Source organism: Crocuta crocuta, unplaced genomic scaffold (assembly GCF_008692635.1).
Source record: "Crocuta crocuta isolate KB4526 unplaced genomic scaffold, BGI_CrCroc_1.0 scaffold176, whole genome shotgun sequence".
Taxonomy (NCBI): Eukaryota; Metazoa; Chordata; class Mammalia; order Carnivora; family Hyaenidae; genus Crocuta; species Crocuta crocuta.
In genome coordinates, this window is record NW_027531905.1 from 10,076,664 (window position 1) to 10,093,251 (window position 16,588).

General features: G+C 35.4%; 1 protein-coding gene across 2 annotated transcripts in view; it reads left to right on the forward strand.

Annotated features, from left to right (window-relative positions):
* Positions 1-16,588, forward strand: part of ABCC9 (ATP binding cassette subfamily C member 9) — a 130,673-nt gene that overhangs the window by 66,148 nt on the left and 47,937 nt on the right. The window contains exons 20-23 of one of the 2 annotated variants that reach the window (XM_077774540.1): positions 2,601-2,639; positions 4,015-4,116; positions 5,840-5,924; positions 7,416-7,496. In XM_077774540.1, coding sequence (XP_077630666.1) covers positions 2,601-2,639; positions 4,015-4,116; positions 5,840-5,924; positions 7,416-7,496 — 307 coding nt within the window. The remainder of the gene's footprint in view (positions 1-2,600; positions 2,640-4,014; positions 4,117-5,839; positions 5,925-7,415; positions 7,497-16,588) is intronic. The other variant, XM_077774541.1, reaches the window with a different exon arrangement.

The following is a 16,588-nucleotide window of genomic DNA, read 5'->3' on the forward strand; positions in this document are numbered from 1 at the left end:
GGCCAAAATCTTTCTCCTGAAGATCTAATAGGTCTTCCAAAAATTCTTCACATATAAGCTGCATATTGAACACATCTAAACTGAGTTCATATCCCTGATTATCTCCAATACCTACTTCTCCTGTATCTTGGCAGGAATGTGTCCCCACCCACTGAAATCTGTTGGTGTGTGCCCAAGTCAGAGCTCAAAGATTCAACCTACATTATTCTGTCTCTCCATTGCCCTCACAGTCCAGTCAATCATGTTTCTTATGTCTGTCCTTAACACTTGTATGCCTATATTAATTGTCCTAGTTCAGGAGAATTGCATATGTGAACTATACACTGTAATAACTCCCTCACGTTTCTTCATACAATTGTGAGATTTACCTTTCTGATATGAAAATCTGATTACTTAGCTCTTGCTCATAATTTTTGTAATCGACTGACCAAAGTATATAAGAAATATTCCAAAGACCTTTGGATACTATATGAGAACCTCTCATGATCTTGCCCCTGTCTAATCTCCCTACCATTACCATTGTGGTCCAGTATCTCTGAACTGCAAGTTATTTCTCAAATACACACACTTCCTCTGTAACTCCCTTCCTTAGAAAGTTAGCCTCACTTTTTTTCTAGTGTCAAAACAGATATTAGCTCTTTGACAGAGCCTTCTCTCCTTCTCATAGGTAGATTGAAATTACCTTCTCTTCTAGTCCCTCTGCACTGTGTTTAAATAACTAATGTGAATTGATTTCCTTAGCAGACTGATAGAGCCTGTATCCAAAGCATGTTGTCTTTTTCTCTTTTTCTGTTTTACATCGAGTCCAGGCCCTGGCTCTTTTCTATTTTTATTATTAGGGAAAGACAACACATTCCCACCTCTGTCTCTATCTCTTTCCTGTTTCTGTCTATCTTTCTAATTTCAACCCCCTTCCCAGGTACCACTCTGGCCCCTTCCCTTTTGTAGATAAGAAAAATCTTCCCTCGTTCTTTCCAGTTCCTCTTAACATCTTCTTGCCTTAGTCCACTGCACTCTTTTCTACCTCTGCCACTCCACTAAAACTATTCTTACTAAGTCCGTCAGTGACATCCTAATTTTTAAATCCATTGTGTACTTTCTGATTGTTGTTGTTACTTGACCTCCTGGTCCCTTGACATTGTTGCCCATACCTTTTGTGTCAAAATGTCTCCTTGTTTAGTTTTGACTCATAGTTGAGTTTATCTCAAAGCATTTGTCTGCTCCTCTTCGTCCTTTCTTCAGGTTTCACTTCCTTAGCCATTTATTAAATAGTGATATCTTTCAGGTTCTGACTTTGTCCCCTTCTTTTCTGCCTCTATATATACTCTCTGGGCAAGGAGATAACCTCTGATGAATTTAGTTTCCTCTATTTGGTCCCATTCCGTTGTTCTATTATGAAACACGCTACAAAGTAATCCATTAATTTCTGTCATACATCTGCTTCTTTTCATCTGTTTTCTGTCTTCCTCAAATTAACTAAAACCATTGAGGTCATTCATTGACTTTTTACCATTTAAAAAAATCCAAATTACTTGGGGGCATCAGGATGGCTCAGTCGGTTGAGGGTCCAACTCTTGGTTTTGACTCAGATCATGATTTCACAATTCGAGGGTCCAAGCCCTGGGATTCCATGTTCTACCTCTCTCTCTGTCCCTCCCTGTATATTTCATTAGTTTTGTGTGTGAGCAACTTAGTCAGAGAATAATCATTTTTGTGAGGGGATTTTTAGTCTGAAATTGCTTTTTCCTGCCTTAGTTAACCATACAGAGCTGTCATTAACAGTGTGCAAACATGAGAATCTTATCATTAGTAGCTCTAAGCTAAACATCACTAGACAACCTACTTAGGTTATTTTCTCCGTAAACGCATATGGTGCTTTCCAGAGCCAAATAAGATCTATTTTAGAGTTCCACTGGACTTTAATTTTGTGTGTAGTTTCTGAATTCAGGTCTTGAATTCACAACATTATTCAAATTTAGAACAATAAAATGAATAGGTTTTCAGGTGTTTTCCTCCCATAATATAGATATAACTGTTACTAGGAAAACATCTCTTTGTATAAATCATATCAAACAATAACTATACCCAAATGTTGCAGTTTGACCTATTGTGCATGTCTGTCTTTCTTATGAGTCCCTAAAGGGCCAAGCTGTGTCTAAATCTTTCAAGTTTAGAGCCCCAAAAGTAGTTTTTTTCTCATGCCGTAGGATAGCTAATTAGGAATTTAAATAGATTTGGGAGATACCAAATCCTTATACAGACTAGGAAACTATCGTAGGACAATTACCTAAATTTATACAGCTAGTTCGAACAGAGTCAGTATAGAACTCAGGTCACTGTATGAACCCAGATGTTGTATGAAATAGAACAGTGCTGTCCATCTTTTAGAAGCTTACTAAATAATTATTTCCTTGCTGATGAAGACATAAAAGAAAATTATTATTTGTCTGTTTTGTGGTTGAAATTAATATCGAAAACCATTTGGGAAACATAGCTATTTAATACGTCCAATGTTTATTTTATTTTTTACCTGATATAAGCACACATTCATTCTATATTTATATTTCATAATTAATGAACATTGTTTGCCATACTTGCAGTGTAAATGAATCTGAACCTTCTTTTGAAGCAACCAGAAGGTATTATTTCTATTTTAATCTGCATTTAATAAGAATAACTTTCTTCCTCAGACTTTACCTAATACTCAGTCTCTTACTCCTAGTCATTTTATTCATTCTGATGATGTACCCATTTACTTATTAAAATATACCAACCTATTTCCAATAGCAGTGGTTCCCAACATTTACAGGCTGCTAAAAAAAATTAACTTGCCAAACAAAATGGCCCATTGTGTCAACGGTTTTCCTCTCCATAAGTCATAAATGTCTCAACTTTGGCTGAAACTCAAACTGTTCTTGTAAATTGTTTTTGGGATTTCAAAAAATCAAAATGCAAGAATATGTATATTGTTTATGAGCTAAACAGTGCTGGGATCTGTCCATAAGATGAAGATGGGAAGACCAGGAGAGAAGAAGAAGACACATCAGAAGTTGGGAACCACTGTTTTATTGCACATACAGTTATCTCAGAGACTACTAGCATAGTATATATCATCATATCTTTTAAAGTCCTAAGACATTATGTTTCAGGATGATCACTGCACATTTCTAATTACTCTTTTTCTTAACCTTACTATCTTTTAAGCTTGATTCCTTAATTAGTACTTACAGACCATGAACTAACTCTGGACGTGTGACTTTTAAGCTGACCCCTTTCCTACTCCAATCCCATCATCTTCTTTATCTTCAGCACATATGTATTTTCCTGGTGATTGCAAATTAAAATCTGATGTATAGACATCTGGTAGAATTTGTAAGCCAAAAAAGAAAAATGGGGGAGGAGGAAGAGGTTATAATTTTTAAGAAATAAGCTATTTCAATATGTTTTGAAATATATAGCTTTCAAATGTGTAGTTACTTCAACATTGAAATGGACTCTTCAATATATTATTGTTTCAAAATAATTATATATTATCTACTACCTTAAAACATGTTGATGTGATTAAGCCACAGGCACCATACCAATTCAGGTCTTTCTCTAAGGTCTGCATATAAAATTCAGAGTTATGTAAAGTGCTTTTAATATAAAGTAAAATATCTGTGGCTATTGGAGCAAGTGTGTTGCTATTGATCTTTTAGTTATTTTAAAAATTATAGTCATTTTAGAAAATTTTCACTTTATAGTTTGTACCTTAAAACACTTCTTTAGCATAGGAAAATTAAATTTTGAACATCGAGGGGCATTTTGATTAAATTCTAACCTTTCTAATTTAGGTGAAATACTTAACCATTAAATAATAAGTTTAATGGTTATTAAAGTGTTCTTTTTTAGCTTTCCATTTCTGTGTTCAAGATATTTCATCAACTTTTGCTCTCCTTAGTTTTACTAAACTACACATACAGCACAACACCCTTGTATAAGTTGGGTGTTTTGATTTTCTTTTCCATTTTCCAGTAGGAACAGGTATTCTGTGGCTTACGCAGCTCAAAAGCCTTGGCTATTAAATGCTACAGTAGAAGAAAATATTACCTTTGGAAGTCCTTTCAACAAACAGAGGTAATTTTGAATGTATAAAATTTAGAACTAAAATGAGCAACTATTTGTAATGCTTATGTTTGGTCCATGGTTTCTGGAACCTATGTAGCAATGCCTTCCTTTTTTCCCTGCATGCTCTGCTTCCATCATCATTACCAGGTCTTCTGAGTCAACTTTTTAAAGAGAAGTCTGACTGGCAGTTTCAGCCCATCCTGTATACTTATTGTACACCAAAACTAAGCTGCTGAAATGGAATCATAGAGGGTGAAGGGACGGAGGGGGTGGTGGTTGAGGGGGGAAGTGTTGAGGTTGTTGGTAAGTAGAAGGAAAAATCCAAGGAAGAAAGAAAGTTACATGTGGAAGGAATAGGAAGAATGTGGGATCTGAGAGGTTCTAGTTATTGAGAGCAACCAGAATATGGCATCTCTCAACCATCTTTAAATACCACCAGAGTGTACAAAGGCATGACCCTTAAGCCAGCTTCCCCAAAATGGGTCTTAAAACCCTAAACCAAACCTTGAAAGTTAAGGAGATTTAATTCAAGGGGGAGGCATGAGAAAGGGAGGGAAGAGGAAAGCAGATAGTGTGGGAAGAAGAATCTAAGTTTTGGGGATCATTTGGGGTCCAGGGAACAAACCAGACAAGAAAGGATTTATGTATATTCACAGTGGCAAACTGAATTGTAAATGAAAGCTGAGATGAGGTAGTGGATGCCTTAAAAGCCAATTGGTTATAATTCTATGCATTCTGGGGAGGCACAGCAAGTTTTATAAAAGGAAATAATGAAGTAAATGTGATGATTAATCTGAAAGTGTAATGATAGATATGTAAAGATGAAACTGAACTAGGAGCAAGGAGACATTTAGACATTTGTTGGAATAACAGTCCAGGCATGCAGTGTTCATTGGTTGTACTTGGGGGTGACTGCAAAAATAGAAAAGAAGAGATGGTTGACAAAAAAAAAAAAAAAAAAAAGGATAAAAAAAAAAAAAAAAAAAAAGAAACAGCCTAGAATAAGAATGGGAAAATAAGAGCAAGGAGAAGAAGAGGGAAGAATCGAGAACTACTTTTTAATAATTTAAGACTAAGTGATTGAGAAAATGAAATTGATATTTTCGCCAGCACTCCCTATCTCCTATACTTGCAATTTATCATTTCCAGTCCCCACCCTATATCTGTTTGAGTATCATTAATCCTCAGCACCTCATTTCTCTTCCTTTCAGCATGCATGATAATATGCACAACACCCACCCACAACCTTTGTTTTAGCTCCTGTGAGGTTCCTGTTGTCCCTGAGATGCACCATGACCTTTTCACCTTCATGCAGTTCCTTACGCCTCCCTCCTTGCCATCATTTTATTCCTGGCAAGTTACAAATCATCCTTCCAGATACAGGTTATGTGTTGCCTCCTTTGCAAAAACTTCTCAGAGTGGTCAGCCATTTCTTTCTATGTATTTCAGGAGCATTTTCCATGTATCTCTGCTGTAGTACCTAACAAGATCCATTTTATTTTATTTTTTTATCTCCATTTACTAGTTTCATAAGAATGGAAACCAATATCTATTTATCTTGGTGTGGAAACCAATATCTATTGATCTTGGTTTCCACAAACCTAATGTAGAGGTGAACATATACTAAATTGTTCAAGGTGGTATTTTGGCTTCCAAGATATTGAACTTGGGACTTATTTTATGGGTAGTATATTAATAGTGATCTAAAAATTCAAAACAATTTCTCCCAAAGGTACAAAGCGGTTACAGATGCCTGTTCACTTCAGCCAGATATTGACTTACTACCTTTTGGAGACCAAACTGAAATTGGAGAGAGGGTGAGCTATGTATAGTTTAATTAAATAATAAACAAACACCTAGAAAAGTCTTCTGGTTGCCTTAATGTAACATAATGAAATCCGAGAGCTTAGAGGCTGTGCGTTGTCCTAGTGACAGGGTCCGGAAACAGGAGCACAGGAGCTTTAAGTATTTGTTGAGTAACCACCATATACTTAACAGTGTGCTAGCTACTAGAGAGTTCTCAAGGAAAATTAAGCAGTTCCTGCCTTTGATCAAATGTATTTTTACTTACTTGGAGTTGAAACTGAGATTGCTTCCAATTTCTTCCATTCTTGTCAACATCTATTTATTCTTGTTAAAGTATCCTTTTTTTCCCTTTGTGTAAACATGTTTTACTGTGATGTCATACTATTCTGAGCAGCTAAAAGATATTTATGCCTGCATGTAATCTTTAAAACAATTTTGACTAAAATTCTTTTAAGTTTATTTATTTTGAGAGAGACAGAGAGAACGCTCACAGCTGTAAGATCATGACCTGAACTGAAATCAAGAGTCCAAAACTTAACCGACTAAGCCACCCAAGCACCCCTATAGTCAGTTTTCTTAATGGCTATTCTTGATTGCAGCATAATATAGTGTTTAAGAATGGCTATTCTTGGGGTGCCTGGATGGCTCAGTCAGTTAGGCATCCAACTTCAGCTCAGGTCATGATCTCACGGTTCGTGGGTTCAAGCCCCACGTCGGGCTCTGTGCTGACAGCCAGCTCGGAGCCTGGGGCCTGTTTCAGATTCCGTGTCTCCCTCTCTCTCTGACCCTCCCTTGCTCACGCTGTCCCTCTCGCTCTCTCAGAAGTTAATAAAAAAAACAAAAACAAAAAAAAAAGAATGGCTTTTCTTGATTGCAGCATAATATAGTGTTTAAGAGTTAAGTTTAAAACTTAACTTCTCTGAGCCCTAGTTTTCTTGTGTGTAAAGTAAAGGGAATAATACCTGTATATTGGGATTGTTATAAGGAATAAAAGAAATAAGGAATGTAAAAGCTTTCGCACAAGCCTGCACAAACTAAGTGCTCAATAAATACTAGTTTAAAAATTGTTATAATTAGTACTTGTTTATAAAAATGTATTGCTGTATAGGTCTGCTGAACTTAATTGGCAGTGTAAAATTTAAGAGGTATATATGTTAAGTAAACTACAGATACAATTCACAAAACTAGTAAAAGTTTTGGAATTGCTAGTAGTGTTTAGCACTCACTATGTGTTTTGGTTATTAATGCTTTTGTACAGCAAAGCTGTCAATCAGAGTGAAAGAAGGATTCCTGTTACCACTCAAAAATTCTCTTAATATGATTCAAGTATTGACCAATAGACAATTTTCATTTTATGTTACTAATACTATCACAATTTAATTAATAAATTACCATTAATTTAAATTTTTTGAAAAAGAAGTTTGTATTTTAAAGAGAATTTTTGACCATCAGGATCATTTGCTAGTGGAAAGGGTGGATATTTATGGTTATTTCTTCTCTAGGGCATCAACCTGAGTGGAGGTCAGAGGCAAAGAATTTGTGTGGCACGAGCTCTCTATCAAAATACCAACATTGTCTTTTTGGTGAGAATATGACCGTTATTTCTACTTCATTTTTCCCTCTGGACAAATGAGCCTTTAAAGAGACAAGTCAAGTAACTCAAGGAAAGATGTTTTAACTTCTGAAATAATAAAGAATATAAGGGAAACAAAATCTCAAAGTACAAATCAGATCAACACATAAGGTTGAGAGTTGGTGTATCCAGTTTGGTGTCCAAGTGACTTAGGTGCCCTAAATTGTTGCTTATGTGAGTTTCTTAACCATGAGGATCGTTAATGAAAAAGTCTGTATAGTGTTGGATCAACTGGACAGGATCATATGCCTTCTCATTTATGTTGGTTGACAAAGAAAGAAAGGCTAGAAAATGTACTCTTGGTGGACATAGGGGTAAGTAAGCATAGTACTCCATTCCAGTGGTGTGCGACTCAGACTGTGCATAAGCTTTGACTGTGACGTTTTCTAAAACTATAGAAATTTTGGTACCACCCTTGACCCACTGAATAATTTGTAAGGGCAGAGTCTATAGCCTGGGTCTTAAAAAAGCTGAATTGATGATCCTCATGCATATCCTGGGTAAAAAACAAACAAACAAACAAAAAACTTTGTTCTATCTATGGATCCACAAGCAGAATTTGATGATTATGTTGATTATGAATTTTGCTCTAGTTTGGTTCCTCTAACAGGAGTTAGCCAAAATAACTGAACTTTTAAAGATGTATATTAGAGACCAGCAAACTATGTAAATGCATCCTCCCCCTGCCTTCTCCTTCTGTGCATTATTAACCATCTATAAATCTGGTTTCCAGACTTTATAGTTTTCACTCCATCTAAGATCTAGAAGCTCTTCCAAAAGTAGGGTGGTTTTGAAGTCCCCCACGAAATTTGGATCTATTGCTGAGAATAGGAGTAGAATTTGGACATACTGGAAATTCACTTCAGGTTATTCTGAGTACCTGTCACCAAAATTCTCCAGAAAAATACACCACAAAAACCATAGCAAGATCTTGCAGTAACTTGTGTAGTTGTAAATCCCTTCCATAGTGGATGGACCTATGACTGGAAATGACTTCTTGAATTTTAGAACCAGTTAATAGCTGAGTCACCTGAAGACCAAGTGATTTGGAATCTGAAAGAGACCAAGGTCCTCTGGGTGTGGTATTCTATCCTTGTTTGCTCCACTGCCTTCAATTCAGTGACTGTTACTTATTACAATTGTAGAATCATGGAATTCAGAGAATTCATAGGGTTAACTTAATGTAGATTCCCATCCATTCATTATAGGATTACTTTTCATATTGCCTCTGACAGCTTTTTGATGACTCTGAGTACAGATTTCCTCACTTCAGGTTGACCTGTTTGGTCAGTGTATAAGTTTCCTATTGCTGTTATAGCAAATTGCTATATTTTGTGGTTTAGATAATCTGATGGCTCTGTAGGTTAGAAGTCTGATATGGGTCTCACTGAACTAAAATCAGTGTCAGCAGGGCTGTGTTCCCTTCTGGAAGCTCTAAGAGGCAGTCCATTTCCTTGCCTTTTCCAACTTGTAGAGGTTGCCCACCGTCCTTGGCTCATGGCTGCCTTCCTTCATCTTCAAAGCCAGCAACTTTGTGTCTCTGACCATTTTTATTAGTCACACCTTCCTCCCTTCATGGCTAGGAAAGTTCTCTGCTCTCAAGGATTCATGTAATTAGTTTGGACCTATCTGGATTATTCAGGACAATCTTCCAACCTAGAGGTCTTTAATCTTAATCATATGTGCAAAGTCCCATTTGCCATCTAAGGTAACATATTTACAGGTCTGGGAATTAGGACATGGACACTTTTGGGGACCTTATTCTGCCTACCACAGACGGCTCTTATTGGAAAGTTATTAAGTGATTAAAATCTGCTTCCATGGATTTTTCATTTGGTTTTACTTCTACTTCTACAGCAGCAAATATATTTCTTTTTGCAGTCATATTCAACATTTTAATATTATTTTCATAACTTGTCTTAATTTACTTTAAGCTAAACAAGCTTAGTATTTTTAATTCTTCCACAATAATATAATTTTGATAATTTGTCTTAATTTGGAGATAATAGTATTTGTCGGAGTCCCTTTGAAAAAATGTGTTCTAGATGCACTCTGATCAGTTTAGATAACCCTACAACTATTGGATCTTATGATCTAAATATTATATTTACTTCATTGCAACCTGAAATTGAATATGTTAGCAGTAAAAAATAATGTTGATGTGTTTTAATAATTACCTCCAAATGATATCTTACAATTTCATTGTAGAAAAATTCACAAAGTACTCTGAACCAGTGTTATCCCATTCGATTCTTATGACTACTGTAAGCCATCTCATGTTAGATGAAGAAACATCTCATGTCAGATGAAGAAAACATATGTGTCTTACCCAAGGACTAATTACTAGTGAGTGGCAAAGTCTGAGCTAGAGCTGCATGTCTTCTGAGCATTGTTCTTCTGATCAGCTAAGAATCTCTAGTATTAAAAAAAATTTATTACTGTCAAGTTACCACCTATATTGTCCTCTCCCCCCTTTCTTTTCCCTTTTCTCCATCTTATTTCCCTTCCTTCCTTCCTCCTTCCCTTTTTCAACCTTCTCATCACTTTCCCATACCCTTCCCCTTCTTCCTCTCTTCTACCCTTTCTTCCTTCCCTCCTTCTTCCCATCCATTAATATTCAGTGAATGTCCTCAGTGCCATCTTCTGTGCTAGATAGAAGAAGCAAAGGAGAAAAAGACATTTCTCCTATCTTTCAGAATCTTACTTGTATAAATAATTACTCAGATGATGTTTTGTTTTACTGTAATTAAACTTTATCTCACTATCCTTTACACAATACATCTTAATGATGTATGAAGTATACTAGTTATTTTGAAGCTTTATGGCATCTACAAATGTTGTGTGTATATCAGTGAATATCTTTATAAATTATTTCCAAAAATATATCCATACAAAAAAATACTACTTACATATATTCTTTGAACATAAGAAAAATATACTAGTGAGAACTGTATATATGTATATAAAAATAATTATATGCTCTTGAAAAATGAAGAATCATTTATTAATTGAATTGGCTTTTTGACAAATTGTCTTACTTTCCCTTGGGACGCCTGGGTGGCTCTGTCAGTTAAGCATCTGACTCTTGATTTCGACTCAGGTCATGATCTCAGGTTCATGAGACGGAGCCCCACAAAAGGCTCTGCACTAACAATGTGGAGCCTGCTTAGGATACTCTGTCTCTCTCTCTCTGCCCTCCCCAAGCCCTGCTCAAAAATAAATAATAAATATTTTTTAAAAAGTATCTCCCCACAATATTAATATACAAACTGAATCTTGAGGAATGATTCCCAGACCATCTAATCTAGATTTCCATTAAGTTATATAAAAGATTGCATTTGACTATAACACCAAGATGCCCCATAATGAAGCTATGGCATATAAATGATAGCAACCATTCTTAAGGGATTTCTATGATGTAGGCATGATTCTAAGTACTTTATACACATTAGCTCACTTAATTCTCAGAACAATCCTATATTAGGTTTAGCATTACTATTATTATTATCATTATCATTATTGTTATGGCTATTTATGGATGAAGGATACTGAGGCTTTGGGGGATAATTTATCCAAGGTCATATAGATAGTAATAGTGAAACAAGGATACATACCCAGATAGCCTGATTTCATAGCCTATGTTTTTAACCAACTTCCTTATTAAGAGATTCCTGGAAGGTGCTAAACTCTCATTGTGATGGTTGAAAGGGATTAGCAAAGTATTAATCTACCACAGCTTTATTTATAAGAAGGTAATAATAAAATAACATTTCTACAACACTTCATAGAGACGTTTTCTGCACTACTTTATTTGATCTTTGCAACAATTTTGTGTGCTCTCTGAAAAGTCTCTTTATTATCCTCATTTTGCAAATGAAATAATTGAGTTTGAAAAATTACCCAGTGTCAGAGACGTGAAGTCATGAATAAAATTTGAGCCTCTTAATTTAGAGATAATGGATTTTGCATTATGGCTTACTATCTTATATGTTTAAAGTCTGAATTTTATAGAAAATACAAGGTGAATTATTATTAAAAACTCATTTCCAGTTCATTTCCTATTTCAATGTGAAAAATTCTCAGAATTATTTGGAATAGTTTGTATCACAAGGGATACAGTTCTTACTGGAATCAGAGGAAGGAGGTTGTTTTAGAAACAATCAGATTACCTCTACGATCATTACCTGATTTTTGAAAATCAGTGATATGCTGGTAGCTTTGTTTGGTAGTTATATTCTTGCTACCTTATTGGAAATGGAGATAGAGAAAACTTTGTCAGTATAACCCTGATACTAATGGTATTTTTTCCACTGCTGTGGAAACATTGCTTTATCCCCCATTACTTTACATTGATACCTGAACTCTCTTTTTTAAAATAATTGTTAAGTACCATCATAACCTCTCTATGTTAAAAGAAATTCCATATAGTAGCAGTTGATCTTTCTATCATTTATCCAATATCTAATAATTAGAAAATTCAAATAAGAGATTTTTTTTTCTTATTATTAAAAGACACTAAATGACAAAAAGCTGGTATCTGTGATGATTCAAAAAAGAATCTCACTGGACAGTAGTACAAAGCTAAACCAATCTCCTGTGCATTCTTCTTGGAACATTTCAGAAAAAAATTAATGCTTATTAAATAATCCATAGGTTCTGAAAGATTTTGAAATATCTCCCATGTCATCCAAAGAAATTTCAGGACAGTCAAGATAATTGTGTCATTAAGCGTATTGTGTTTAATTGTCATGTTTAAAATATATATACACACATATTAAGATAAGTATGTATATGTGTATATACTTGTGTGTGTTGATGTCACTTTGTCAACTTAAGTATTACATTGTCTAGAATGCTGCAAATGATTTAAATAAATGAGATTACAGTAGGCATGTCTCTGTTGTTATGTATTCCCATAAAAACTGTTTGAGGGCATTAATTACATCTCCTCTTTATTCATCATTATGAAATCAGTAAACTGATTTTTTAAAAGCTATTATAATTTTAAATCACCCTTTAACTATCTAAATGCTTTGTTAATATTTCTTTTTCATACAGGTTTCTCCTAGATACTATAACAAAGCCATCTTGCTTATAGCTTCTGTTGATACAGGCAGAGATTGATGGAGACCTTTGTGAAATTATTGAGCTAATCATATCACTGGTATAATGACCACATACATGCATTTATTCTAACTTCTAGATAACAATTTCTGTCTCAATAGAAATTGCTTTTATTTTTCACCGTCCAGATAATTAGCCAGTACAATTTATCTGTACATACACTATGACCTTGCTTACTCAACTGTTTAGAAATTTTCCCTAGTTATAATTTTTAACTATTCGCTATATAGTTTATATGTAGTAGAATGAGTAAACTTCTTTTTTGGTCTTATAAGACAGAGTACAAATTTGTTTCATATTGCATGCAAGTGCAATATGCAAGAACAGCAAAGAAATAAGTGTGATGAAGAAGATATTTATTAATTCCCTTCTCACTGTTCCAAAAGCTTTTCCCAATTCTTTACCAGAAACCTCTACTCTTTTCTACTGCCTTGTCCCTTTAGCACTCAGTCCCCTCCCGTGAGTAGTACTTCCAACTGGTAATTACATATCTGTTCACCATCCTCTCTGCAGGTACCTTTGCTTTCTAATTCACTGTTTTCTGGGACATTCCAATATTCTCTAGTAGTTTCTAATCTTCTTCTTTTAAGAATTCCAAAATGTCAAGCATCTACTTTGATGCTGCATGTAACATTATAGAAATAAAATATACGTTAAAATAATTAATAGGAATGTCACCAGCAGCCAGTTAATATAATGCCCTAAATCATTTTTCTAGATGACTTAATCACTTGGTACATGAAAGCTTCATTTCTTTCCAAGGCAATTGTCAGGTCAGTAGTAGGTATGACATTCCTGTCGTTACTACTGTTACTACTGATAATATAATAATAATAGCTATCATTTACCTAGTGTCTATTATTCACCTGGCAATAAACTAAGTACATTATTTTTATTATCTCATTTAATCCAAGTAATATTTTATGCCTTTTTTTTTTACCATTTCTTTTCTTTATTTAATGTTTATTTTATTTTTGAGAGACAGAAAGAGAGGGAGGGAGGGAGAGAACAAGCACTGGAGGGGCAGATGGAGAGGGGGATAGAAGATCCAAAGTAGGCGCTGCACTGCCAGCAGAGAGCCTGGTGCAGGGCTCATATTCACAAGCTGTGAGATCATGACCTGAACTGAAGTCAGACGCTCAACTGACTGAGCCATTCAGGTGCCTCTTAGCATATATTTTAATGATAAAATGGTAAAAACTATTCAAAAGCTACTAATTCTTATATCTGAGCCATATTGAGCCAGAGCCAATTTCTAGTGACTGCTTCTTCTCTTTACTGTCGTTTAAACTTGCCTGTTACTTTATATATCTGTCAATTGTGATATATTGTAGAGTCTCTACATTCTTATAGTTCGGTTATTTGGGCTTTTTTGCTATTGAGTTGTATGAGTTCCTTGTATGTTTTGAATATTAACCCCTTATTGAATATATGTAGTTTGCAAATATTTTATCTCATTCTATAGGTTGCCTTTTCATTTTGTTGATTGTTTCCATTTCTGTGCAGAGCTTTTAAGTTTGATGTAATCCCATTTGTTTATTTTGCTTTCTGTCTAGATGATCTATCCATTGTTGAAGGTGGAATATTGAAGTTCCTTACTATTATTCTATTGCTATCTATTTCTCCCTTCAGATCTATCAATATTTGCATTATATATTTAGGTTTTTTAAAATTTATTTCTGAGAGAGAGAGAGAGACAGCATGGGCAGGGGAGGGTCAGAGAGAAAGGGAGATACAGAATCTGAAACAGGCTCCAGGCTCTGAACTAGCTGTCAGCACAGAGCCTGACACAAACTGTGAGATCATGACCTGAGCTGAAGTCGGACACTTAACCGACTAAGCCACCCAGGCGCCCCTATAGTTACAATTATTTTTAATACTTTTTCTCTTTTGACCTTGATACTAGAGTTTTAAGTAATTTACCACCACTGTTACAATATTAGGGTATTCTGAATTTAACTATATATTTACTTTTACTAGCAAGTTTTATACTCTCCTTTGTTTTCCTCTTACTAATTAGTCCTTTTATTTCAGTTTGAAGAACTCTTTTAACATATCTTGTAAGGGCAATCTAGTGATGATGAAATTCTTCAACTTGTGTTTGCCTGGAAAACTCTTTGTCTTTCTTTCAATTCTGAAGGACGACTTTGCTGGTTAGGGTATTCTTAGTTGTTGGGTTTTTGGTTTTTTTTTTTCTCTCTCTCTCAGTGCTTTGAATATATCACTCTTCTCTCTTCTGGCCTGCAAGATGTCTGCTGAAAAATCCAATACACTTATGGGGATTCCCTTGTATGTAATAAGTTGTTGTTCTCTTGCTGTTTTTAGGATTCTCTTTTTGTCTAACTTTTGACAATTTAATTTTAATGTGTCTTGGTTTGGCTCTCTTTCAGTTCATCTTTTTTGGTATTTTTGAGGTTTTCTGGATCTGGACATTTGTTTCTTTCCCTAGGTATGGGACATTCCAGCCATTCTTTCTTCAAATAAACTTTCTTCCCCTTTCTTTTACTTCTCCTTCTGGGACCCCTATAATGAGTATATTGCTCTTCTCTGTGGTATCCTATAAGTCCCTTAAGCTATCTTCAATATTTTTCATTGGTTTTTGTTTTTGTTCTTCTGAGTGAATTAATTCCACTATGCTTTTTTTCAGTTCACTGATCTTTTATTCCTCTTGATCTAGTTATCTGTTAAACTCCTCGATTGAAATTTTCCGTTCAATTCTTATATTTTTAGCTCTATGATTTCTGTTTGGTACTTTTTAATATTTTATATCTCTTTGTTAAAATTCTTATTTTATTCATGCATTGTTTTCCTGACCTCAGTGAGTATCTTTATGACCATTAATTTGACCTCTGTATCAGATAAATCACTTACCTTTCTTTTATTGAGATTGGTTTCTGGAGATTTATCTTACTCTTTTGTTTGGAACATGTTCCCCTGTTTCTTCATTTCCTTTGATTCTTTGGGTTAGTTTCTCTGCATTAGTAAAGTAGACAGCTCTCCCAGGTTTGACAGACTGATCTCCTATAGGTAATGAACCTCATCAATCAGTCTGACCCAAGCTTTTAGTTGCTTCTCAAAATTTTGTGACTGTCCAAGATGTTGCCTTTATTCTTATTGAGTCCCTAGATTTGATGGTGTTCTAACACCCATCAGTGTCCCAAAGGGGAGGATTTCATTCAGCACCTAAATGGAGGCTGATTAGAAGCTAGACACTCAGGCAACAGCTGGGAAAATATTTAGTCAAACTCCTTCCAAGGAGAAAGTGGGAAATGGGTATTTTGTCGGCTCCATATGCACTGAACCAGGGTGTATAGCCATGTGCAGGTGCTCCTATGCCTGTTTAAAAACTACTTTTTTGTTTATAAGTCCTGTGGGACTTATGAATATAATTCCCTGTTGGCTACCAGAGCTATGTGATGGGAGCCAGTACATTGAGTGATATCCATAACACTTAGGACATGAGATGTATAAAGACTTTGGTTCCAGGGAGATATTAGCAACTTGGTTTTAATGTTAGAGATGGAAAGAAAAGACCGAGAAAGTACCCAGTAGCTCTTTCAGTGTACAGGGTAGATCACAATGAGCACCCACACACATGCTAATTGGGAGCTGTGCCCTCAGGTAGCAGCTTAAAGTATGCAAACTCTGCTCAGGGAAAGACTGGGGAAAGGCGTTTTTTGCCTGCTTCTTCTGTGCTGAGCCCTGGAGGGATTGATGTAGTAAGTGCTCCTGTGCCTGTTAACAACTGCTTTTTTGTTTCCTGTATTTCTGTGGGACTTATCAATGCAAGCCCCATTGGCTTTCAAAGCTAAGTGATTTGGGGACCTGCCCCTTGGATAGCAGCCATAAAAGTTGGGGCACTAGATGTGTGATCCCAACCCTTCACTCATCAGAGAGAAGCTGGGAATTAGGGATTCC